The 26,083-nt window shown below is 42.4% G+C and overlaps 1 protein-coding gene across 1 annotated transcript in view; it reads right to left on the reverse strand.

The window, feature by feature from the left end:
* faf1 (Fas (TNFRSF6) associated factor 1) overlaps positions 1–26,083 on the reverse strand; it is a 36,508-nt gene that overhangs the window by 7,748 nt on the left and 2,677 nt on the right. The window contains exons 4-16 of the mRNA XM_049725856.2: positions 25,279–25,544; positions 25,106–25,197; positions 24,503–24,594; positions 19,862–19,967; positions 15,809–15,895; positions 9,982–10,077; positions 9,710–9,833; positions 9,560–9,623; positions 9,396–9,477; positions 5,511–5,665; positions 2,973–3,109; positions 2,803–2,891; positions 404–484 (exon numbers count right to left, since the gene is read on the reverse strand). Of these exons, the coding sequence (XP_049581813.1) occupies positions 404–484; positions 2,803–2,891; positions 2,973–3,109; positions 5,511–5,665; positions 9,396–9,477; positions 9,560–9,623; positions 9,710–9,833; positions 9,982–10,077; positions 15,809–15,895; positions 19,862–19,967; positions 24,503–24,594; positions 25,106–25,197; positions 25,279–25,544 (1,471 nt within the window). The remainder of the gene's footprint in view (positions 1–403; positions 485–2,802; positions 2,892–2,972; positions 3,110–5,510; positions 5,666–9,395; positions 9,478–9,559; positions 9,624–9,709; positions 9,834–9,981; positions 10,078–15,808; positions 15,896–19,861; positions 19,968–24,502; positions 24,595–25,105; positions 25,198–25,278; positions 25,545–26,083) is intronic.

A 26,083-nucleotide genomic window follows, 5' to 3' on the forward strand; every position in this document is an offset into this window, starting at 1 on the left:
GGAAATAAAAAAGGGAGCCAAAAGGTAGCAATGGCAGAAAATGGTGACTTTATAATTGTAACCAAATCATGTACAGCAATTTAATCATTAAAATCCCAGTTTTCGGAGCATTGGGGTTGCTGAAGGGACTTTTTAAATATAAATTTTGGTTTTGATTTAAAATCAGATTTGCCACACCAACATAATGAGTACATCCCTGCAGAGTTATTTGATAACAAATGAAATTTATGAATAACGTTATTTTTCCACCAAATTCAAATTTGGAAAGTTGTATTCATCCCTGTGTTAAGTTCATTTACTAATGCAATGTTAGAAAAATTATTTTTTCTCAAAGTGATTTTAGAGATATCCACTTTCCTAAGCAGACCCAGTGTTGTCGGATCTATTGTCATAATTTGAATACCTTCTTTCGGTCAGCCTCCAGAGACAGACGGTAGGCCTCGTCCTGTTCCCTCTTCACCATCTCTCTTGCTTCGCGCTCGTCCTACGTGAATGACACACACAAAAACAGTTTGTGGGTGTGGCGCCCGAAAGAAGCAAGGCAAAAGAAAGCGCAGCATGTCAAGTGTGGTTAGCTACAAACACAAGGTACGAAAGAGTAGCAACAGAGGGCAATTCATTGTGACCAGACTGTCATTTATCAGACTCTGAAGCGCTTTTATGCTTCCTCGTTGCCCTTTCTCTTCGGCTTCTCCCTCTTCCTGTTTGTACAGAGGGAAGGGGACAGGCGGCCTTTTCTCTGTGTACCTGCAGAGCGCTTTAAATATGAGAGGCTATTGTATTAACGGCACACAGCCATTACTTTTCTCTTTTCGGAGGGGCCCCCGCTGTGTACCCGCCCGGATATGGCAAAGGAAGCTTATTGTGATGATGGAAGGGGGCCGCTGTGAAGCTAAGCAGCGGGCAAGCAAAAGGACTGTGTGTATTGTTGCTTTGCAAAAGATACATTTGTGCTCTGGGCTCACAGAATGGACAAACAGTGAAAGGAAACTGTAAAAGAGTCAGCATCAAAAAGACGATAACACTGGATATGACTCATACAAGCTAGCGGCTAGCTTGCACATTCGAAAATGTATCTGCTCAATCAGGTCCGACTGTCGGAACGCTTTGAAAGTGAAATAATTGATGAAAATATTATTTAATATGATTATTTTGAAGACATTATGACAGTCACCTTCAAAATAAAATCGCAACATACTGTTGCTTATGTTTTTTGCTCTTTCGCAGTATGTCAGCATAACTAATCCATCCTGACCTGACCCCAGCACCATCAAAACCCCTTTTTGGCATTGAACTAGAACAGAGACTGAGGATCCGAGAGCCCTCTCAGGTTCAACAATGGTGACCTCTTAGCTCAAAAATTGCTCTTCTGGATGAATGGACAAAAATTCAACACATATCTTATAGATGGTTTTCCCACAAGAGTGGAAGGGGTGGACAATGAAAGACCCGTGACGCAGAAAAATGGAGACCGCAAAACCTACAGTGAGTCGGCGGTCGATGAGTAGATAGATACGAAGATAAAAACGCAGACAACCACTGGAATGACTTTGGAGACAGTCAGACCTACTTAAGACACAAAGTGGCTATTCCAGCTGCTGGATCGCTAGACACCGTCAACGTGGAATGTCTGACCAGAGTGGACGTCTGTGTTTGTGGTGTGTCGGGGCTCTAAAGCGTAGTGGAGAAGAAGACGAAAAAGAAGAAAAAAAAAAAGCTGACACTGACCAATACTTGGAACAAGATAAAATGAGGATTAGAATTAGAACAATGTCAAGGCTGACTTCACCCATTCAGCCCTGGAGATGGGAATCGGTCCTGTCAGGAGGAGGATTGACTCAATTCCTGTGGTTATTGGGCCTAATTGATAACCACAAAGCCGCATTAGGCTTTCAAAACCATTCAAAATCTACGCTGTCTTCATGTGACATTTTACAAGCTATTTCCTTCAGGCAACCTGCACCTGGCCTTCTTATTGGCCTAAATACCTCCTCAGCATAACTTAACTGTACATATATGCCTGTTTCCTAATTGTCCGAAGGCGCTAATGCCAGCATTCTTTTGAAAACAGAACTCCTTAGTAAAAAAGTTAGAGACATGTCATTATTAATAAAAATAATGTGGCTGTATTTAAGTATTGAAGAAATGTTGGATAATATTGGAATATTAATATAATATTATTAGTCCCAATAAAGGGGTTAGGAAAATATTAATTGCGCTATTTGATCATATCTGGGAATTAAAGTGGGAATTATGTTTTTTTTTTCTTATATGTAGAAACCGGCTGTTGACACTAGTATGAATAAAATATTCTTCACACACATGCAGTCTCACAAAAATTCAGTTGTCGATCTTAAGTTACATTATTGATAGTTTTGAACTTCTCAAATACCAAATAGAAGGCTTAAAAAAAGAATACATAAATACAAGTCTATCCAAAAACATTTACATAAATTACTTGTCACCTTGTATTGATCAAATGAGGTGTGGGAAGCCCAAAAAATGATGACAATGTTGCAATTAGAACTGCACGAAAAGTAGCTGTCAATCACTAAGAAAGTCACTCCTGTGTGATTTGCATAACAAATGTCATTTAAAGATACAGTAGTCAAAATAGAGGCAAACTGGCAAGTGTGGGAAACCTGTCCCTAAATGTGACCTTAAACAGGAATGAGCTGAAACAATGTCATTGTGTCATTTTAGGGAGGAATGCATTACGCTCTGCTCAAGCGTGTTGCTATTTAAATAGCAGGCGTGACACAGGTACGCTTGTCGTTCGATGAATGCGTGCAAAGTCTTTACCTCGTCTTTTATGTCCTCTTGTTGCTGTGCTGTGAAGATTTCCATTGCTTCCATTAACCTCATCATTAGCTCATCCACTGTCGTATTACCTGCGAGATAATGTGCAGCCACAATTTGGACGTGTGATGAATCAGAAAAATACATTGTTGATAAATAGCTCAAATATTTACCGTGAATAACATTTAAAACTTCATTGGAGGTACGTTTTCCCATGACTATAAGGAGTAAAGGGAACTGGTCTGTCTTGTATGTGCGTATAGTCTGTGTCACCACACTACCAAAATGTCTCGTGCACATGGTGAGTAGCCTGAAAGAGAAAAAAATATATCAATCATTTGTTTTGATAATCAATATGTCAGGTAAATACATAAATAAAAGTGAATTGTATAAACAAGCACAGTCCCCAAAAATAAAAATGCTCATTTCAACATTCTGACCCTCACGTAATAAGAGAAATGCACACAAGTGGTGGCATTAAGGACTTTAAAACCAATTCTGCTTTTTCTGATTCCATCAGAGTGACACGCTACCTCAATTGGGTGAATTAGTATGCCTCGCCAGACGCCCGGAATTGATAGGGTAAGAGAGGATTTCTTATTCCATTACAAAGAGGGAAGTTTTTAAATTAACATTTCAAGCAGGGAAAAGGGTAGCGGGCTGCCCGAAGCCGGCCGAGCTCCCTCTAAATGTCATAATATTAATGAATTGCTATAGAGTGAATGCAAATATAGATTACTTTTTTTCCTCCTGCCTTTTAATAAGATCTACTTTAATAACCGGCTGGTAAAATAGAGGGAAGTAATGGAATGGAATGGAAGGAGAGACAATGGGTCAGATGAGGGTGATGAAGTTGAGGGATGCCATGTGGGAGGGGCTGCAGCTCTTACTTGCAGGATTGTCAAATAGTGCCACAATGCAATCTTACTAGTAAATATGGATTGGTGAAGAAAAAAAAAAACAGGAAAGAGTACAAAAGATTGATTCAAGGAAGCTTTTTTTTTGTTTTAAAGAGAAATAAGGGCTGGGGTATAATTGCTGAACTCTAAGTGACCTACATTTAGCGATGAAGTTGGGTCCTCTAAATCCCACTGATCATTTTGCCCTGACACTTATCCCCCGTATAGACCACGGCCCGGGTAGATCAAAACAATAGCGTGTGAAGAAACTCTAACCTGTAATGAAAGACCAGTGAACAATGGCCACCAACTTGAAGGGTAACTCGAGCTAAAATCTCCCAAACACAAACAAGGCTGCTTAAAGTCAGCCAAGTCAAGATAGGGAAAAATTCATGATGGAATTAACATCACTAAACTACTCTGTTAAGAGATATGATTGGCAGCCTCTCGCAGATGATCCCCACAACTAAAATAGTTAATGTTTCCCTGCAATGTCTGTCACCTTGCATTTCTTGCCCTCAACTAGATGACGGATAATTTGAGGAGACGAGTCATGTGCTTCGCTGAGCACTTGATGGCTCATACCAAGCCGGGAATATTTCTGACACGGACTTGGTATGAGAACTGGATGCTCTGTCAGAGAGTTTATTCCTCGTCTAGACAAGTTATGCTTTCGGGTAGAGGGATGTCAAGAGGGGAAGTGGAGCAAGAGGAAGATGGATTGTTTTTATGAAGCTCTCGCAACAATTATCCTGGCATCCGATGGGTGAAACTACACTCGTACGATTCTTCAGAAAATGGCATTCCACGCGTAAAAACCGTGTGATCGACGCCAAACGCCAGTCACTCCGGATCAAGCCGGGAGCGTGAGAATGCCGAGAAGGCGTGTTTGTGAGCGTGCATTTGTGCAAGCATGCGTTAGCGGCGAAGCTGTGACTAGCTGTGTGCCATGAAAAGCTCCAGATGTTGCCTCCCTTTAATGTGTAATAAAAAGACTCAGCTGGGGCAAAAAGCAAAAGAGGCCAATGGAAGAGAAAGGAGAGTGGAATGAAGGAAGGAGGGCATTTCCTTAAAAGAAATAATGGAGGGATGAGGTCAGGGTGCGAGTCTTTCTTAAACGGTTCCTACCAGAGGGCAGGCTTAACTCGAGGGGGTTCTCAGGAGTGGGGAAAACACTTGGCTAGTGGGAGATTCAAAATGAAAATTAGGAAAGAGGGAAACATGAGGAATGGAGGGGGGGAATAATGCAGGTCCACCTGCCGTCGCCTTCTTAATTGGAAATAAGGGGAATTACTTATTCCAGGTTTAAACTGTCAGCGTAATAAAATATTTGTTTAGCTATTTTTAAGTGGCATCTGAATATTCCTAACTGTCGCACAAGTGTGGAGAAGACACGTGGTGGACTTATTAAGCCATTTTTAGCAGTAGAAACTCAGTATTTTTTTTTTCTATAATCAATTTGATAAAAATATTTTTTTTATGTACATTTAATACACTTAAGACTTGCTGTCTTCTGAAAACGACATCATCGCATTTGTGCTGAGGATCTGCTAACAACCAATCACGGTTCAGCTTGTGAATGTCACATGACCCAAAATATAAATAAAATATATATTATATATATATATATAAATATATATAAATAAAAGATATATATATATACATAAATATAAAAATACAAGAACTATGATCTTCATGATAAAAAGAAGACAATTCCATATTTATTATCTAGCCACTCCTGATCATCACCCAGCGGCATCGCCTGACCAAGATCCGAAAAAAATCCCCCCGCCACCGAGGTGACGCTGCTACCTGGCTTTGTTGGCTTCTTTAGTGACGTCCCAGGCCCATGTGATGAAGTTCTGGCTCAGGTAGGAGACGATGGAGTCGGCACACATCATTTGGGAACAGAAGACATTGCTGAGGACACTGTCGTCGTTGTGGAGGTAGATGGCCAGCATCTTTCTCTGCAAAGGAGACCATTTGTTAAAGATTCTTTTCCCGTTTGATTGATTATTATCAATTGATCAGTGGTAAAAATCTAACCAAAGATTGGGTGAAGAGACTGCATGACTTGGATAGGCATAAGCAAGGCCACCACTGGCAAATAGTACACGCAATCAAGTGGAGAGTGGTGTAAATAAAAGCTCTCTCAGAGGCATCAAAGATATGGAGAAAACAAAACAGACAGATCGCTCTATTTTACACCAAATGCCAACAGACTGCGCTCAGGTTAGTCGCGGCAGGGGCAGACAATATTGACGAAGCTCCAAATCCAAAGATATTGACACCACGCTATAAGCCCGCCATTCTCCCCGCTGACTATAATTAAAAAACAAACACAGCCACAAGTACAATAAGGTTCTAAAGGACAATGTTGGAAATAATGCGCTCAAAATTACATGTCAGTTCTCTTGCAATGAAAAGAACAAATAAAAAAAGAAAAAGTCTCGGTTCAGTTTTGGTGACAGGGAGAGTCAGAAGGTCCTTTTCTCAGGAGTAGTCATCTAGGCTGCGCAAAAAAAAAAAAAAAAACAAATCTACACAGGGTGTTAAATGTGAGGGAGAGTGAAAGCCCAAGTTGTGCTATATTGTGGCCTCTGTCGAATAGGAATGGGCGAGCACTGCTGTGTTTGCTCAACGATTAGAGCTTTAGAATAATCTCCAGGGCTCCTAGAGAGAAGGGGCCGGGGACTCATTCATCGGGCCGATTCAACGGCCTGAAAAGATTAAACACTCATGCTGAGAAGACAAGCAAACTCAGTCTTGAGTGAGGAATGAGTGAGAGAGGAGGGTGGACTTTTACAACTTGAAGGGGGGAAAAGAAAAAACCAAACAAAAAAAAAAAAAAACAACCCGATACATGCTCAAACGCTGTCATCCCAACACATGCTCGAAACCAAAGCGTGTTGGTTGCGCCCATCGGCGAGGTACTCGTACATGCGTGCTCAATTAGCACAAGTGCAAAGACTAATCAAAGTGGTTATTTGGGCCAACTGAACTCCTTCATCTTGGTTAAACTGTCCGTAGCCCCTGTGTTCTCCTGCCGCTTTCAAGTTGGCTCTTTTGTATTGCCTGTCTTAGCGGGGAGGAGCAAATCCCCGTTCAGCTAAATTACTAGGTCCAACCTGAGTTAGACAGTGACCCCATCGCCTTTCTTCACACCTGCTCACCTAAATCTGAGCCCGCTTTGTGTGTGCATGAGTGTGTGCGCATGTTGTCAGCAGTGTGCGTGTCCATCCATCCATCCATCCATCCATCCATCCATCCATCCATCCATCCATCCATCCATCCATCCATCCATCCATCCATCCATCCATCCATCCATCCATCCATCCATCCATCCATCCATCCATCCATCCATCCATCCATCCATCCATCCATCCATCCATCCATCCATCCATCCATCCATCCATCCATCCATCCATCCATAAAAAATTAATTAATTAATTAACAAATAAAAACCTAATCTGTTATATAAGAGAAAAAGGTGAACAATTGAGACTTTTCCCCACACTCGAATAGCAATCTTCGAAATTAAAACTCTAAATATCATCAAATAAATGTGAAGCCCTGTGACCTTCTGACCTGGAAAGGGGAAATTAAATCAATATTACAACTGTTGGACAAGCTATGACATGGCCACCAATTACTGACAAATAATGTGATAACAGGTGGCCGTTCCATATCTAACAGCACAGGCTGCCTTGGATTATCTTGCTAATACCACTGACACTTGCCAGACACTAAAATACATATATGTAGAAATAAATCAGAATCTACCATGTGGCAAGATCAGCAGCTTTTTATTTTATTTTAAAAGTGGATGGTGTATAAATGGCAACAGATAAGAATCAGGTGTTGGGAATATTTTTAGGGGTATCTAATCACTTTTTTGAAGCAACCAGCCAGCACTTGATGAGGGGAGTAAAATGGAGAAGCAGAGGAAAGAGCAGGTAGTGATTGCAATACAGATGGCAGGCAGCTCAGTGTGGAAAAGCAAACACTTGAAAATGAAGAGCTCAAATGACTGATCTAATGACCTTGCGGACACTGTGGGAAAACACTTTTGAGATCAATGAGCAGCCACACAGGCGGTTTGCTCATAACAGCTTAACGTCGTACAAACGGAAACATGGTCCACTTTTAATCTCCAAATCTCTGCGACTTTACTCATCTTACTGGTTTTGGATTTCATGCTTGTATAATTGACGTGGCTTCTTTAAAACCTCTGCGGCTAATAAAAACGCAGCTAATGCGATCGCTATTTATTATTCGCTGTCCCGTAACTCCTTCGAGTTCACCTATCGCGTCAAGACAGAGTAGCTTGTAATTCCGAGCTCTTCATTTTATCCGTGCTTCAAAATGCCAGATGCCATCTTGGTTGTGCTCTTTCCTCTTGACTCTGAAGGAGCTATTGGCGGATTCTAAAGCGGATACTTGGCAGGGATAAATCCCCGAACTCCCCACTCTAGCGAGCTATGAATTTTGATGTGTCTTTGTGTGTGGCAGACAGCAGAGGAGTGGCCGGCAGAGGAGAGAGGGGTTAGAGTGATTAACCGCTGCGTTGATGTGGATTTAGCCGGGATCGTGGTTAGCGATGGGTGGCCTATCTCTCTGTTCGTTCCGACTAACCGCTGATCCCCAAGAGGGCTCGGCTCAGCTCAGCTCGCCTCGGCGGCCCAAAGCATTTTCATTAAGGACGGATTGAGTGCATCTCAACAGCCATGCGCCTCCGTCTTCAGAAACACTTCATCAAATGTAGTGTTTTGCTTAGTGATTAGCTTCTCCCAGGCTTTGAAAGAGTGCCACTGATTCATCTGTTTATAGATTCATTATGCTGTTCCAGTTCAGTTCAATATGGCGTTAATGGAGGAGGTGGCGGCAAAGACTTTGGGTTGGTCAGATGGATGGCTAAAGTTTCGATGTAATCATCCGCATACGGAAGCAAAGTGCCAAACAAGAGTTTTGTGGCCTGGCGTCTCGGATGGTTGCGACAAAACAGGACAAACAAAGAGCAGCTCAAAAAGCTTCTGTTTTCTTCCACAATTCTTTGTGCATATCCGTTTTCGCTAAAGCCCGCAGCACAGTTGGCAGGCTAAATCAAGATTTCCCCGGACTAAAACAAAAAAAACAACAACAGTGAAAATGGCCTGGTGCTGAGTGCAGTACAGAAAGGGTGAACACCAGGGAGAAGGCGGCCATATTGCACCGGCTTAGGAGGTGGGATCAGCTGAGAAGCAGATGAAACGCTAAGATTCTTTTTTTTTTCTCCACCATCTCAATCCTCCACTGTCACCATATTTACTTGTGTCCTCTCTGACTGATTCCTGCATGTCTAATTTTCTCCATCTCAGAGTTGTGTTCGCTCGCTGTGTGCCGGGTGATCTGAACTCCCCTAACATCTTGCTGTGTCCTCACCGTCTAATGAGAGTGTAATCCACACAAGCTGTCAGTTGATACGTGCTTCCTTAAAAGGACAAAAGGCGAAAAACACCAGGGTGGGGGTGGGCGCATCTATAAATAAACCTCTGCAGCCAGGGTGAACATTTGATGGCTTTGGGGAATAATTGTAATCAACTAAACTATTCCTATCAATTTTGCAAGTTAGCCAGATTGTGTGACTTTGCTCTACTATGATGTTGTTAATATAATTACTGTGCTGTATTGCAAAGGTCAAAATATTGGCTGACTTACTTCTCTGGCTTTTCCATAGAAGGACTCTTGAGACGCTGCCTCCAAAGACCCAATGAAGAACACTGGGTGGTTTTCTCCATACCTGCAGGAAACAAAAGAGTACATATTGTTTCATGCTAACAGACTGCAGCTTTTGGGTTCGTAAAGCAAATTCCTGAGCTCACCTTGAAGAAAATTCAGCAGTAAAGTGCAGTAAGGCATCAGCTTCATTCTCACTATTCTCGGGCACTGCACAGGCAAATTATGCATGGTCAGCGTTGTGCTAGCGAGGCTTCGGCATGAGAGAATGTGTGACGATGGCCCACTGTACATACTCATAGGCGTTTTCCGACAGGTGGAGGTGCCCGCTCCAAACATCTCCAAATCATCCACACCAAACTCTGTCGTGTACTCTAAATCATCCCCCTCGCTGTCGCTGATCATGTGGACATCTGCGCACTGTGAAATGGAAATGACTCCTTTTTTTACAAATGTCAGTAACAGACGCATCTCTTTCCCATGTTTTTTTTTTTTTTAGTTTGTATATAAACAAACAATACAAAGGAGGAGAGTCATGCACAGCATTTGTGTGTGTAAATCTAAATACCTCTTCTGTTGGTTCCTGGGCATTGGCTGGTGAGGACCTTCGGCAAACAGTGAGATGATGGCAGGGATAGTTGATCCCAGAGGCAGCTAGCGTTATCTAAGACAGAGAATAAAAAAGTCATTCAGAAAATTCAGACTAGACCTAGCACAGGTCACATCTAGCTGAAGTCAAAATAAAACACTATTTTACTGCAAGTGGAGGGAAGAGGTGGATTCACACAGACAATTATTTCCCAAACTTACGGTTCGTGCTCGTAATGTCATGCAAACTTCAGTTATATTTTTTGGTGATGTTGATTAAATAGTAATAATGAATGCTGGTTATTTTGTTTGGCCCAATTTTATAAACCAAATAGCAGATTTTGAAATTGGCCAATTTAATATTTTATATGAATACATTAAAATTTATACAGAACACAAGTTGAAGTTAGCATGTTGGTGTGGCCTTTAAAAACGATTCTAATTCCTCAAATGGGCCCTTTGGAAAATGAACTGCCTGCTTCTTTCTTCGACCAGATTTATTTATTGATATGCTAAGTAATAAGAAAAAAAAAAACCTTAAATGACTTTCACACTGAAAACGACAGACTAATGAGCTGTCAAATCCAAAGTCAGTACTGAAAATGTCAGAATGCAGTAGGGACTCATTACAAACGCTATCTGCAGGCTTAGGCCCGCAGGGACATTGACAATATAAGCTGAACAAAGCAGAGTGAAACCAAAGACACCTGCCTTTAAAAAAGCGATACGATCGGAGATTAATTGCCATCATATAACAATGTGAGGACACAACAGAAAAAAAAAAAATCTGAGTCAATATTTCCTCAACAAGATAACATCTTAATTGCCGTCCACAAAAGCCATCAAAGGGATGACTGGCAGTAGTATCTTGCCATCTCCAGCGACGTGAATGATAGCATTGTCCGAACGATACAACACTATATTCACTGACGTGGTAATTGTGAAAGAGAAAGTGAATACAGAAAGCCCAGATGCAGCAGACTCCTTTTCTGGGAGAGTGAACTTCTAAAAAAACAGGACTGAGTCAGGGCACGCAGGCTGGGATGGGAAGGGCGGGGTTGCTCGTCCCCTGCAGAGGTGCTCTGATCTGTTCGGACACACAAAGAGCAGCTGGACGAGGTTGAATCAGGACACGATTACATGCAACGCCAATTGAGTCTGAAAAGGCCTGCGCAGACCGCAGGGAGTTGTGTGTCCTTAAAAAGAGAGTGATTCTTCATGCAGGTCTACACTTCTATGGCGGAAAAGAACACAGTGACCACTCAACCGTGTCAGCAACATTAAAACGTTTGGTGGGTAAGAAACATATGTTGATACAATCCAAATGTCCACGACACCATCTGCAGACAATTCTCACACAAAAAGTTTGAAGTCCCCCAAAATTAGTCAAAAGAGAGCTGAGGGCTGTTTAAAAACAAAATGAGGCATGTTAGAAATAAATTGGGAATTTCCGCTTCCATGTCAAAAAAAGTATTCTATTAAAATAGGGCTGCAACCAACGATTATTTAAATAACCGATTGACGATTGTTTTGGTCAATCGATGAATTGGATACAAAAAAGTTTTCATTTTCAAAAACATAACATTATTTCAATTGTTCCAAAAAATGCACAAACCAGAAATTAATAATGATTCGGTTACTGGTTTGGTTCTTACATGCCAGAAAATTGGCAAAATTAATGACACAAAAATAATCGGTCCCGTTTCATGGAGCACTACATTAATTGGATCGTGTTCACTATGGAGAATCTGAAATTCCAAGCATATGGACAAAGTTAAATTAAAAAAGGTATGTTGACGATTCAACTATTATAAAAAAAAATAACTCCCATCTACTTGACTGTGTAGTAGATTGTGTTTCTTGCGTATTACCAATTTGTATCGAGTGTACTTGAGTGTAAGTGTCACACCCCAGGAACACCAACGAAGAACACTTAACTGGATTGGCTCATATTTACTCTTGTAACTCAACTCCACTTTGGTTAGCACTCTGGGCCGGGGCACTGAATAAACTTACAATTCATATTTCTTAAAGCCAAGCGTGATGGAAAAGGGGACAAAACGAACGGGGCCACGAGTCGGATTTGAGAGGTGAACTACAAGTGGGTGGAAAGAGATGTCGTAGGTGTTGAGATAGACAAACACATCAAGGGTGTGAGTCTTAAGGACTATGGCGACTATTCTGCCAAGTTTCCCCCCATCGAGTGGCACTCAAACGTGAGAATCTTAACAGCGGCCGTCGAGAGGGGATCTCCATAAACCCTTTGCCCACACTGCTCACAATGAGGGGCTTTGGTCCGAGGGCCTCATAAGTGTATAAATAAAGTTGATCACTTCCCCTGTCAAAAACAGCTTGCGGGCTTTTGGGACTGACAAGGATGCGAGGAGGAGAAAAAAAAGTTGGGAGTGGAGACTGGAGAGCCTCTCAATCCTCTTCCTGGCTTTGACCCCATGGCTTCTCCCCGATGTTGAGGTACACAAGTGCAGCTTGAAGGCTCAGCGGTGAAATGTGGAAACAAGGCTGAAGCGCCGCAGGGCATGAGAGGATGGGGTGACGAGGTTAACTCCTCCCCATAGCCACCCCGCAAATTGGCCTCTCCCACATCTTCTCACAAAAGGACCTGGCTCCTCTTTTTTGGATTCTTTTAATTAACACTTGCATTGAGGGTCCGAGCATTCAGTGGCCGATACAGGAAAAGAATGTCGCCCCCCAACTCCCTCCCCTCCCGCCACTACTCTGTTACCTCGCACTCTTTTCCCCTTCTCTACCTTCATTCTTTCTGTTTAATTTTTTTTTTCTTGTGTACACAATGTTTGGATTAGAGCGCATGGAAGTTGTGAGATAATGAAGGCTGACAACTGTGCTGATGGCAAACCTTATTCTGCTGTTTCTTTCATGGGATGAATAAAGGACAGGGGCAAGCGTGACAAAATGTCTCAAGTGGATGAAACTGATGAGATTCGCTTCCCAAGATGCATCCTAAACTGTGACCTTACATCCACTACTAACATTATTTTCGACTACGTAAAAATATACACGAGCAGGCCCGTTACGATGAAGGAAAATGGAAACTGCAACAGACGGAACACGAAGCTGAATGTCACCTGAAAGCAGACAATCGAACGAGAGCGGGGTCTCCTGAGCTTACGGCGCAGCTGTGTCGTTATGGAAACCAAAGCCCCCCCCTTCACTACCTCCAAACAATAAAACTATGATTTCATAGGCCACTGTCAGGTAGAGAAGGATTCCATTAATGCCGGCTGGGAAATGGAGAGAGGCGGCTGGCCTACAAGGCGAGGCATCTCTCGGGCTCTGCAGCATTAATACATTAGCAAACACCATGAAACACTACATAAATGTCAGCAATTACAGGCCTGCAGGATGGAGAGGGGGTTGAGGGCTTGAGAGGATGAGGGGATGTAATAAAAGAATCCTGCCAATCACTCCTACAGGTAGAGAGAAAGCACTGCCAATCATATAGACTCATGAGGCCCGCATAAAAAGGTAAGTGAAGCAGAAAAGCGCATACAATAACACTGAATAAACTCTTGTGATACATGAGTATGATCCATCCTGATCTAATTTCAAGGACCTTGAATAACTTGGAGAACAATAAACAATGAAACACACTGAGGACTAAGGCAGTACCAAGGTGACGCAACACTTATCGAAGTGAGTTTCTCCGAAATGTGAGAATTTCTTTCTGACAAACAAGTTTCGACACTTAACAATACATGACACAATTACGGGCACAATGGCATGACTCCAAGGCCTCTTTTGTTCGCAAGAAGCAAAAAAACTGAGTTAATCTTCCAATGAGCCAAGCAGTATTCAAATGACTGATTTGACTGCTGCTTGATGTGCTTAAAAAAATGGTACGCTACAATTTAGGTTTCAACATTGCAAAGCGAAAATGTGCCCAAAAGAAATAAAGAAAGAAAAGGGGGGAAAAAACGAAAGAAAAAAATGCAGGAAAAAAGAAAATGGGGAAAAAAGAAGGAAATAAAGGGAATGAAAGAGAAGAAAGGATGAAAGAATGAAAAAAAAAAAAGAAAATCCAAAGAAAAATATATATATATATAAACCGTCAGGAAGACTTGTGGAACTTTCCCACACAATGTTTGGCTTTTAATTAATCAATAAATAATTACCTAATTAATTAATTAAAACAAATCACGCTTCAGTTAGTCAAAACTGGAGGATTTGTAAATTAATGTATGATAGTTGGGATTGTTAAAACACTGTTTGTACAATTACAGGTTTTGTAAGTGCGTACAAATTTGAGTGCGGAGTAAATTAAATCACTTTACTTTATTTCCTAAGCATATATTCTAAATTTAGAACAAGTAAACCCGAGTCTCAAAAGTGTATTATATAAAACTTTCGACTTTCCCCTGTTCTTGTCCGTTGATGTTACAGACTGCTGTACAGATGGATCGGAGTTTGATTTTCAAGCCTAGACACAGTGAGTAATAGGAATAATTGCAAAAACAAATACAGACCAATGTCGATTCAAGCAGACAAACACAGTAATATAACACAATTAAAGAGAAGGAAATCGACTTAAGTGGTAATCGATTCCAACGACGGCCAAGTGGTGTGCGGAGCGAAACGTAATCTCGGGCCTTTGGGCTGCCATGTTTATTGGTCCAAACCCCGGGAGATGAGACTGGGCTAATGAGCTAGACACTAACACTGGCTTGCCTACCCACCTGCTTGGCCAGCCAAGTCCCAGGCTTTCTCTGTTAATACCGTCAGACGTTTCAATAAGGGGGCTGAGGCTGAGGCAGAGGCCATTATTACACTTCTGTCTCTCTGGCTTTTTAATATCGCCTCATCCAGGTGGTGAACAGGCCCGAAACGTCTCGATAGGTCATATCAAAATAACTACCAATGGGGAGCTACTGTTGAGCACTATATAAAATTTAAACAAAAAAAAACAGTGATTGTCTCAAAGGGTTATGCAACAACATCTTAAGTTAAGGTTATCATATTTTTCTCCGGGACTGTTTCTTTTTTTTAAAATATAATTCTGATAAGCCACAATTCAAAAGGAATGTCTGACTATTGTTGGTTAATTTTATTTTTTGCAAAAATACAGGGCTCATCAAAATAGTAATATTTTTTTAAGAAACACATCTAAACTGAAACTGTAATTAAGTTGCCTTTGTGAACGCAGCTTTGGGTAGGGGTAAAAAAAAAAAAAAAAAAAAATAGAAGAAGCCAATACAATTTCTTCAGCCAAAACCACAATCGCATAGATCTAAAAGGAAAACGTTAGCTTAGGGGTGAACCTAAGAATATGTGCGCAGCGGCTTCACAGTGTAGCACGATAAAGCGTCCCTTACAATTAGCATGGGAACACATACGCTGTCAAAGCCAAGCTGAGACAAAAGGGGTCAGAGGTTCCTCCAGGTTCTACTTGTGATCGGCTTGACTGTGCTGAGAATGAATGGCCGGGACGAGCGACCTCGGGATGAGTGAGGTCAGTGGGACTCAATGATGTGAGCTATAATGTCCACAGAAAGAGGGCGCGGGATGGGAGTGGACTTTGACATCTTAATTTGCTTCTGACAGATGGCTTTGGCACGGCACGGTTCCGATGCATTTCCAAATGCAATCTTAATGGTACTTAAGTGTTGGAATCAAGCACGAGAGATCGTCAATCTCTGACCGCATGAAGCCATTGGCAGGTAAACACAAGATAAGGCAACAAGTGGCTCAACCCAACGCTATAAATAGCGCAAGGTCGAACTATTACACAAATCAATGTAATGTCGAAAAAGTCAATTTCAGGGGGTTCTTACAGAGTCGTCAGATGCGGATGCTGGCCATCCTTCCCACTGTTGATGCCGTACTGGGATGTTGGTTAGGTCTGACACGTTCCTCTTCACCTGTAATCATAAGGGACATTAGAAATCGACGTGGTTTTAGCAATGGCTAAATCTGCAAATTTTTTATTTTTATTTTAAATAAAGTGAATACGATTACAAAAGAAGACAGAGGGTAAAGAAGAGCCACACCAAGACAAAAAAACATGGGGGCAGTGTTTTTAACATTCCTCAGATGCCATAGCTAATGCCCAGGATCAACAGCCCCACGTTCTGAAATGAACAGTATTTCTCTTCCTCCATTCACGCGCGGCTGATGCTGTATCTGCGTCGATTAATAACATTCCTTGCTTTTAAACAGTTTGTAGCCGGCAGCGCCTGGCCCAAAGGGTGCCGCCGCTGTACCGTCCAGCGGCACTGTTGCTTTAAAGGCCTAACGCCAGCCTGATGTGCGCCGGCCGAAAGGTGATCAAAGCCCACCGGTGTCTGAGCGCTGGCGGACGTGGATTCGACTGCATTTGTTTAGCGAGATCCACAGTTTTCGGGGCCCGCGGGGCTGGACACCGATGCTGAGAAAACGGCCCATTGTAAGGCAAAGCCCACGGGTCAAATCCCGTCTTTGTAAAAAGTACTGAGGAGTGATGGATCCCCCGAGCGTACGAAAGGGGCTGCTGGCTCAGGCAGGTGGAAACTTTAAGAACGCTACAAATACTGGAATACTGGACTGAAGACATATTTGTCCGAAGACGTGCTAATATTGCGGCTAATTGAGTTTGCATCAGGCTAGGAGCAACAGTGAATTACAGCGGGCCCCGGAAAAAAATAAAAATAAATGAGTGGCACAAGGCACCCCTTTGTCCATCAGTTGTGAAGCCTTCACCATACCGAGCGAGCCGAGCCGACCCTTCATGATGAGAAGTCATAGCCAGGATGGAGGGCTCGGGGTCAGAGCGGGTGGCCAGTGTTATTACAGAGTGTAATATCTATGTTTGACCAGCCGCACTACAGGGATTTGCCTGACCGCCTAGCCACTCGATGAGAAGAGGGCTAAAGGGAGGAAAGGAGAGGCATAAACACTAGTAATGAAGAGACTGCTGTCAGAGGTTAAAGCAGCCTGAGAGAAACAACAAACTAATGCCCACCGCGGAGAGAGTGAAGGTGAGAGGTGGGGGACTGAGGAAGAGTGGAGACAGAAATTGAACGTAGAGGACAAGCTGCTCCCTTTGTGGAAGGAAAACACGGCGTCACATGATTACACGTCGCAACCTTATAAAGCATAAATACGTTGTACTTGTAACATCTCAAAGTATTTAAATGTATGTTGCGGTACTTTATTGAGTTTTACGGACAGCATTGAGCCTGTCCAATACAATATAGTAGCAATACTGTCTAATGCTGCCCCCTGTCTTCCATAAAAATAATCTAAACTGAATGATTTTTTTTCTTGGTGACAAATATGGAAAATATAATATTGTGATAAAGGTTACCTAGAAAAAAAATTCCTCATTATTTTTGGGCGCTAGATAATATGCATTTATTGAAGGATAGCTCATGACTTTAAAAAAAGTCCTTAAGGTAGTGGTGTTTGGCAAAAGCAACCGGGAACACTGGTCTGCCCTAGTGCTGAGCGACAAGGCAACGCTTCTCACAGCAAAATTAATGATCCGATGATTGTAAATGCCAATTGCCTGTAATCCTCGCCTGGAAGCCAATCAAAGAGTTTCCATTAAACAGTCACAAGCTTTCTCCCTCGTGCCTCCCTTTCTTCATCTCCCCAAGGCACCAGATGTCTTTCATTCCTTTATTTTAGCCACCCTTCCTTTTCTCAACACAGCGGCCTTGTCATCTTTTGGTCCCTATATGACGCCCAGCTGCGAAACACGGATGGGCCCCGGGCCCAACCCCGGGGGGGCAGCGTCGGCGGGAAATCCCCAGGACAACGGGTCTGGTCACGGACAACTCGGAGCTCGGCAGCCATCTCTATTCTCCCCGCAACTTCCCTGGCAAACATTTGCTCTACAGCTTAGCTCACATGCTAGCCAGCTACTTACCCCCACACTCTTGTCTAGTAATGCCAATCAGAGTGTACCCAGTCCTGTGCTCTGGACCCGGAGAAGAAAGAAGTTAGAGACGGGACACTGGGATACACATGGAGAATGAAGGCGCAGAAAAGGAGGGGCAAGGGTAGATCCCAAAGAGCCACAAGGCAAAGCCAGAGCCTTTTGCAAAGACAAATAAGAAGACAGGACTGCGCCTATTGATATGCACAAGCAAGACCATCAGCTAGTTTTCAGCGGGACAAAAGAGTGTGCAGTCAGAGAAGCGCGCTCTGTAGTGGAGTCCATATGTCTGTGACTAGACACAGTATGAACAGAAAAGGGGAGCCAGGCGGCTTGAATATGGTGTTACTTCTTTGTTGCACTCTCAAGTTCTAGTAGTAGCACAAATACACTTGGCTATCCTGCATGGCGGAGTCACTGATGGATGGTGCAGCAGGTTTACTCGGCTGACTTATGTGCAGGCAGAGAAGCGAATGTTTTTGTGTTCATTTCCATCAGCGCACAGTGATTGACTGGTGACCAGTAGTGGTTGAAATGTAAACTGACTTATGCTCAAAGTCAGCAGGGACAAACTCCGGTGCCTGGCAACCCGGATACAGAAAATGGATTGATGGATGCTGCATTTGATCAAATTCCGTTAATTAACCAATCAAAAATGGCAATAATTAAGAGAATCTTTTTTTTTTTTTTAATTTGGTGAGAATTTCTTTTTGAGGCTAGATTATGCACGACCTCAGAGCTACATTCAGAGCAAACGAAATTCATTTTGCCCTATTTGAGTTATGAAGCAATGAATCAACAATCTCATCAAAAATGACTATTTGCTTTTTTTTTTTAAACCAAGCTTACCTAAGTATTTCAATTTCATTAACCACCTGTCTTCTATAGGAATTTCCAATTTAATTCACACCATGACGCAATTTCATTTGCGTATTGATAACTTGCAGACGGACCTTGTCAATAACTGCCTACGTAGTGTGACAACATTATTAATCATCACAGTTAAAAAAAAAAAAAAAAGACCTTATGCTAAAGAGTAAATATGTAGAAGGGCATGGTCAACACGGGGTGAGCAGAATCCAAATCTATTCAGGTTAAAGTTCTGGGCCTCATTTTCTCTCCAGGGGTCCCCCGAGATGCCTAAAGACAAGCATGCGTAAGGAAAAGACCACAACATGGAGGCCCGTTAAAGCCCACATTGTCCCTTGGCGGCTCCCTACGGCCTCTTACGGCACCCCCGCTATGCCGACAGTCCTTAGCCTACTTTCTGGAACCGTGCTTTTCCTCCTCCCACACCACGGGGAACCCTCCCCAGTGTTTGTAATCCCAGTAGAAACACTTAAGGTTCACAGTGGGTGCTCATCAAAAACCATCTGGCTGAGAAGAAGAGAAGAAGATGAGAAAGAGGAATAGGACAGCGCAAATAGAGAGAGAGGCAGGAAATCAGGGGAAGTTCGGATGCTGGTTTTCCTAATCTGGTCAATTACCACCATTAGAAAAACCCTGCTCGCAGCTTGATTATTATCAGTATGATCTTCACACTCATGGAGGCAGCAGTGAGCAAGCGGTAACGTCCCATTGCGACAGAATAATTAGTTTTAAAAAAACGGGAAAAGAAATATCCATCCTCGCACCAAGTCCAATAACATTTACTTGCAGGCTAAAAAAAAAAAAAAAAAAAACACTTAACGTTCTATCCAAATCAAACAATTCTTCTCAAGTGCTAAGACTAAAAGTCACTTGACTGCGATGGGGGGGCAGGGGGGGGAACGGGCCACAGCTGCGAGAGTAATTACCTACTTGGAAACGTGATCATTTCGGATGAATAATGAATGGACGGTTGAGATAGACTAGCAATGTTCAGCAAATGGAACGAAAGCTGTGTGATGGGAAACCAGAGCACGGGAATATTACGTATGCAAGCGTGCATATTTAAAAGGATCTGCGTGTAGCCTTCGTTTGCACTTGCCTCTTGTATGGTTCGAGAGCCCGGAAAGTTGAGGCTGTAGTCCCTCTGGGCCTCACGGTGACTGATGACCAGCAGGAAGTTCTGGTTAAGCGAGTCTGGGAGAGAACTTGACAAAAGAGGGAGACAGAGAGAAATGGTAACAGGAACATGGTGTAGGAAATTAAATGCACATAAAGAGAAAAAGTACTGGTATCGGTTTTGAAAAAATTGGTATCGAGCGTCTCTAATACTGATGACGAATCATTTTAAAGAGATACCTTACATACATTTAGATCTGACAAAAAGGTCGATTGTGTGACGTGGGTAAAACGAGGTGGTCAAAGATTAACAAACATTAAAAGCAACGAGTAAAAGGCAAGCTAAAACACGTTCCTAAGTGATATAGCGCTGCTCTAGGGGGAGCAGGACACCTCCTCCAGGGGCTTGTCACCTACTTCACAGGTTATGTCTAAACAAGCCTGGCCAGAGCTTCACTCAAACTGCACTGACGCAAAAACAGCTTGAGGTCCTTCAATCAGCTCATTTGATAACAACCCAGCGATAATGAAATGGATGAACCAAGGTTACCAGCATCCTCAAAAGATGACTTGAAATCATTTACCAAAAAAAACAGATGACTGCATGGAGACATTTGGTTCAATTTTCTCATGAAATGTTTTTGGATGTATTTTAGGACCATATTCAGGTTAATGTAAGAAAAGTTGTCAATGAATTAGCAGCCAAAATGCTAAAGCAGACACTTTGTATGCCTGGCGTGAAGGAGGAGGCAATAAGGAATCAACTTTTGGAAGCTTCATTTACAATAAGCTGCGAGGTTAAGTAGCGTTTTGAGCAAACGCTGCGGTCTACGCGGCGGAATATCAATGGGAGGCTTAAGGGCCGAAGCAGACACTTAATCGGGGCTCAAAAACCAAGGAGAGAGGAAGACTTGGGAGAAAGAGAAGGCTGGGGGAATTCATATGTAGCATACACATTAATTATGCAATCACACTCTTAATCTGAGCAGATCTGGACGAGCTTATGCTAACAGAAGCTCAAATTTACAGTAATGACAGCATATTTACACTGACTAAAACTACGGAATCAATATGTAAATGTAATGTTTGTTGTAGCTAACCGGGGAAGATTGGAAATGTGCGGAGTGGGAAGGATGGATGCATATGTAATTGGCTTGCGCAGAAGGACGAGCGAGAGCGAGAGAGAGAGAGAGCGGCGGTAGGGGTAGGGACACATAAATAAGCATCTCGCTAATATCGTGATTATGTTTGGACACAATCCTGAGATACGGCTGGCAGGCAAGTCGACTTCTAAACAGACAAGAGAGCGAGGGTAAACTGACTGCAAGTGTTACTCTGTCCTTCCAGCAAAAAAAGGGAACATCTTATGGAGGCGCCGTGGCAGACTGACGAGCCATTTGGTGTTTGCCGTTCAAGATTTAGCTCGCTCGTTGTGTCGACGGTACAAATATAGTGGCTTAAAATATCAAATGTATAAATGTAAATGTTCGCGGTGAGTCATTTTGCGTGTCGTGTCGTCTCTCGGCTGTTTCTCGCATCAGGTGTGAAATTATTTATATTTTAATTTATTTATTTTTATATATATTTATATTTCTATTTTATTTATTATATTTTATTTATATTTATTTTTCTTTTTATTTTAACTTATTTTATCTTTTTTTTTTTATTAATATTTTATATATATATATATATATGATTATTATGTTGAATTTGATTGAGACCGCTTTTGTTTTCATGACTTTTAAACAATTTGAAGTTCTCAAAAAAAATCTAAACATTAAGTTACTTAGCTTTGTTAAAGCTGGCTTGGAGATTTCCGTGCCAGGAAGTTTATCTCCGAGCCTCAGGCACTTGTTGGAATATACATTCTTATGAATAAATCATTTAATTGCAGTGGAAAACCCTGCAAATATATAAGCTTTAACATCAAATTTACACAATAAGCCATTTTTTTTTCAAACGCCCATTCCGAATCCCTGCTGCCTTCATCACAAGGGTTGTAATACGGACGCCTAAGTGTTTGCTTCTGTTTTTTTAAGAGGTCTCCTTTTTTACTGAACACATACACTCCGTGACATTCCAGGTTGACTGGCGGCGTCTGGAGGTACCTGACATGGGCATAAGGGTACCGGGGAGGAAAATGTCATTTAAATTTATAGACAGAGAAGGGAGAAGAGCGGGCTAAACAGATTGCTTTCATTCTGAAGTAAGCTGCCAGTCCCCGTGGCACAGAGCAGACTCGAGACTTTAATAAACTTGCACTGCCAAACACATGCAAGCACACAATGTGGCAAATGCATCCTTTCCACGTGCAAACAAAGCATTGGGAGTGTTCAGTTAAAAGCTCACCAAACTCAAATACGATTGGTTGGAGGTCAGGTAGACTACGCAAGGTCATCTTACCGCCTCCGATTTTTGCATCCGCAACAAAGCAGGAGTTTGCGAACCCATTCGGGTTCTGTTGCGTTTTGCTCGGCCATCGTGTCCCGAAACAGCATGCTCGCTCGCGTTCCGACAAACGAGCTGTCCCTCGAAAGCATCAAAACCGGGGATGAGGTGCAATAAAAGCCCACTGACTCCTAATGAAGCAATTTTGCAATTTCAAATTTCTTTGCCGGGTCAAATGAAAATAAACCATTTTTGGGCAAACAGCCTCCAGGTGAGTATGAGCTGAGAATAAACAGAGAGGAAAGCAAAGAGGCGCATTTGAAATATTCATCAGGCCTTCATCATTTATGCAAGAGATGAGCTCCTCCTCAACACCCGCTCTTATTCACCGACATAGCCGCCGAAGCGGGCGCGCCTCAACTGTGCCATGCCAACAGCTTATCATACCGCTAACTAAATAACTAGCGGAGATGAATATGTGCCCAAAGAATCTCCCAAAAAGCCTGCAGATATATTTCTAATCAAACAAAAGAAAACTAAGAAGAGTTTACACAGCAGAGTCGTAATGACACCGCGGCGCTGTTTAATCAGCTCGTTTGGTTTTTGGACGTGTGCAAGCGCATGAGCCAAAGTCATTGCGTTGGGAGACGGTTGGATTTTTAGTCAATAGAAGAAAAAAAAAGATATCACGCTACAATTTGGTGGGTACATTGTGGACCTGATTCAGTACAGTCACTGAGTACAGGACAAATATTTGAGCAGATAAAATTGGTTACGATTTTAGAAAACAGCAATCTTTCGGCGAGTGTGCCTTAAATACATACTCGGGTGCTGAATCCTATTGTGTCCACAATGTGCTTATTTACGTTGGATAGTGAAAAAGTTTAATTGCATAATGTGGCTTATGTATTTGTGCAAAGTCTGCAATTGAAGTATATTACACTGCGCCAAGTTGTTCAAGTGATGACACACCCTCGTAAACTTTAGGGTGAGGCGCTCTCCAGTACCAAACACAGATTGTGTGTACTGGATATATCAAATGTGTGAGTAGTTTATTTTTACGGCGAGCCAACAGCTTGTCTAGTCCCGCTGCAGGATACTACCGCGCCCCTTCGCTTGTGATCAGTCACTTATCCCTGCGTGACAGAAGGGTCATTATAGGAGCACAAATTTATACACAAACACACATATGGGTGATCAGAGGGAGGGGTCGGCACCCTCTCCGATTCGACCCCAACTGTCCTGCACCAAAATAGCTTGACGGGATAATGAGCTCGCGACACCTAAAATGATATTGATGACACTTGGAGGAAAAGGCAAAGGGTGGCGCTAAAAAGACAGCGGTTAGCAAAGGAGTGAGACGATGACAAGAGAGACAACCCGGGAGGGGTGCGGGACCACTGTGGCGATGCCGGCCGTCGGCTGCCACTTTACACTTAGCTTTAACGAGCAGTCAAAGCGCAAACCGCGAAATGACGCGGTGGTAGCTGTCAACGCAATGTTGAGCTTTAAGAGAACTTTTTTTTGCTTCTATAGTCAGAATTAGTGGTCAGTTTAGATGTGTGTATCTTCTTTATACAAAAAAGAAAATGTTTTTTGATGAAAATAAATACACAAACCAAAATATTTCGACCATAATAAAGCTTTTTACCATTTAATTAGTGTGAGGTTCCGGGTAGATATTTTGCATCGGGTGATGTTTACGTGACACTGATGAAAGGACGATTGTGCGTTCAGCTGCCAACAGTGATTGTATTACTTGCTGTGGATTTACAGCAAGGTGCGTGACATTTTCCAGGGAAAGGTTGTTAATGCTGCCGGGGCGTTCAGTGAGATGAATGGGACGGGTGCTGGATTAATGGAACAATCCCACAAAATCTCAAGTACCAAAAGCGCTGCTAAAAAAAATGGGCCGAACTAGTTTACAAAAAAAAAGGTGAGATGACAATATAATGTCAACAGCAAGTACATATACATTTATATACATAGTCTGAAAAGAGAGCAAGCAACAATGTCAGCTGGGAATATACAAAAATTATTATTTACACAAGATATTGCAGCAGAAGGCATTCCTCTCAAAATGTCACAAGGAATGAGAGGAAATGGAAATAGACAAGTGATGTTTCGACTTGCAGACTTGGTAGTTGTAGCCTGCCACCTAGTGGACTGTATTTGCTATTACACTGCCTCATGTGTGTTGCAAGGAAGGAGGATTTTAGTAATTGAAGCCACAAACCTGTTTTTGCTGGTGCTGGCGGTAGGGGTAATGTCGGGGGTCAGGACATAGAGGCTGACGTTCCTTGGCAGGTGTAAACTTCGCAGCACCGTCTGAAGCAAAGAGACAATCTTTTGTGTAGAACAGGTTTCAGCTTGCTACAATACAAAATGGTCTGATTTGTTATAATGGAATTTGAGCGAGCTTGTTAGATGAACACTGGGAGGCAGGGAGTACAGTATACTCAGAAATGGTTATTTATTTATTAAATTAATCATTAAGAAAACAATTAACTGATTAGCAATATTTGTCTTTTTTCTAAGAGATATTTAATTTAATTTTCACCCTTTAATTGTAGTAAGAATGTAAAAAGATTCACTGAAAATGATAGTGTCAAAATACTGAGTCATCCTGAGTCCAACACCGCAAGAATTTTGAACACTGAACAAATGAGTTCTGGTGAGATTGAGTTTTTGCAAAATGTTTTTGTACGATTTTGCCCACATAAAAACTAATAAAAATAATAAAATAAAAATAGAATATAACAATGTAACTTAAATGTAATTATTCTACAAATCATTGCCAAGCCCTAGAAATAATTCTTCATTAAGAGTCTAAACTTACACTATCAGACACTTCGCCACTCTTCCATCCTTTCAGCTGCATTTTGGATACAGGAATTCCGAGCTCTGCCTCAAGAATTCGTTTGATTTCACCTAAGAGTCAAAACAAAACAAAAAAAATGGCACCAAAGTGATTGACAGACATCAACATGCAGTCCAAGTGCTGCTGCTCACCAACTGTGCTGCCTTCCTCCAGTACCAGCTCGACGGTGCGTTGCCGGTACTCCACCCGAAAGTTGAGCATCCGAGGCAGACGCTCGATGATGTGTCGGGAGGCAGGTGCGCTGGGGCAAAACGTGGAAGCCAAGGAAGACAACGGCAAAGGGGACGAAGACAAAGAGGACTGCGAAGGAACGGCGCTTTCGCCGACGACGTCGGCTGCTTCGGATTGGGTGTGAGGTCCGTACATGCTGGCCTGGCTGGCATCACTGGAAAAGTTGCTGTCAAAACAGTTCGCAACAAGATGAGATACATAATACGTGACTCCATCGGGTTAACTTATATGTGAATGACAGTATGATTAAAATGTTACTAAAATATCGCCTGATAAAATATGTTTTTTATGATACTTGTACCAAAATCGGTGTTTTGAATTTAGAGCTGTGCTCTAGCCAAAAAAATGATTGCCTCAACTCAGGCCACCTTTCAAAATGCTTGAGCTACATTTTCTGATGCAAACTGTCAGCTTCTCCCCAACTATCCAACAGAAGAGGATACATGGGAAAGGAAGTGTATTGTGAAACAGGAGTGCTTGTGTAGCCACCAAGTGAACTGGCTCCACTCCACAAGTTACTTGAGAATTTGTGAACCGGCCGACGGTTGCCAGCCACTTAAGTAAATGTGTTGCTTGCTGGTCACACTGCCAGTCAGCATCCTTTCACGCCAGTTGAGTCCCTTTTGAAAGTGCAGCAATAATCTCATGGCCCGAGGGCCCGAACCACGCTGCGGCACATGCATACACACTCGGGCTGTGAATACG

Source organism: Syngnathus scovelli, chromosome 10, assembly GCF_024217435.2.
Source record: "Syngnathus scovelli strain Florida chromosome 10, RoL_Ssco_1.2, whole genome shotgun sequence".
In the NCBI taxonomy this organism is placed as follows: domain Eukaryota; kingdom Metazoa; phylum Chordata; class Actinopteri; order Syngnathiformes; family Syngnathidae; genus Syngnathus; species Syngnathus scovelli.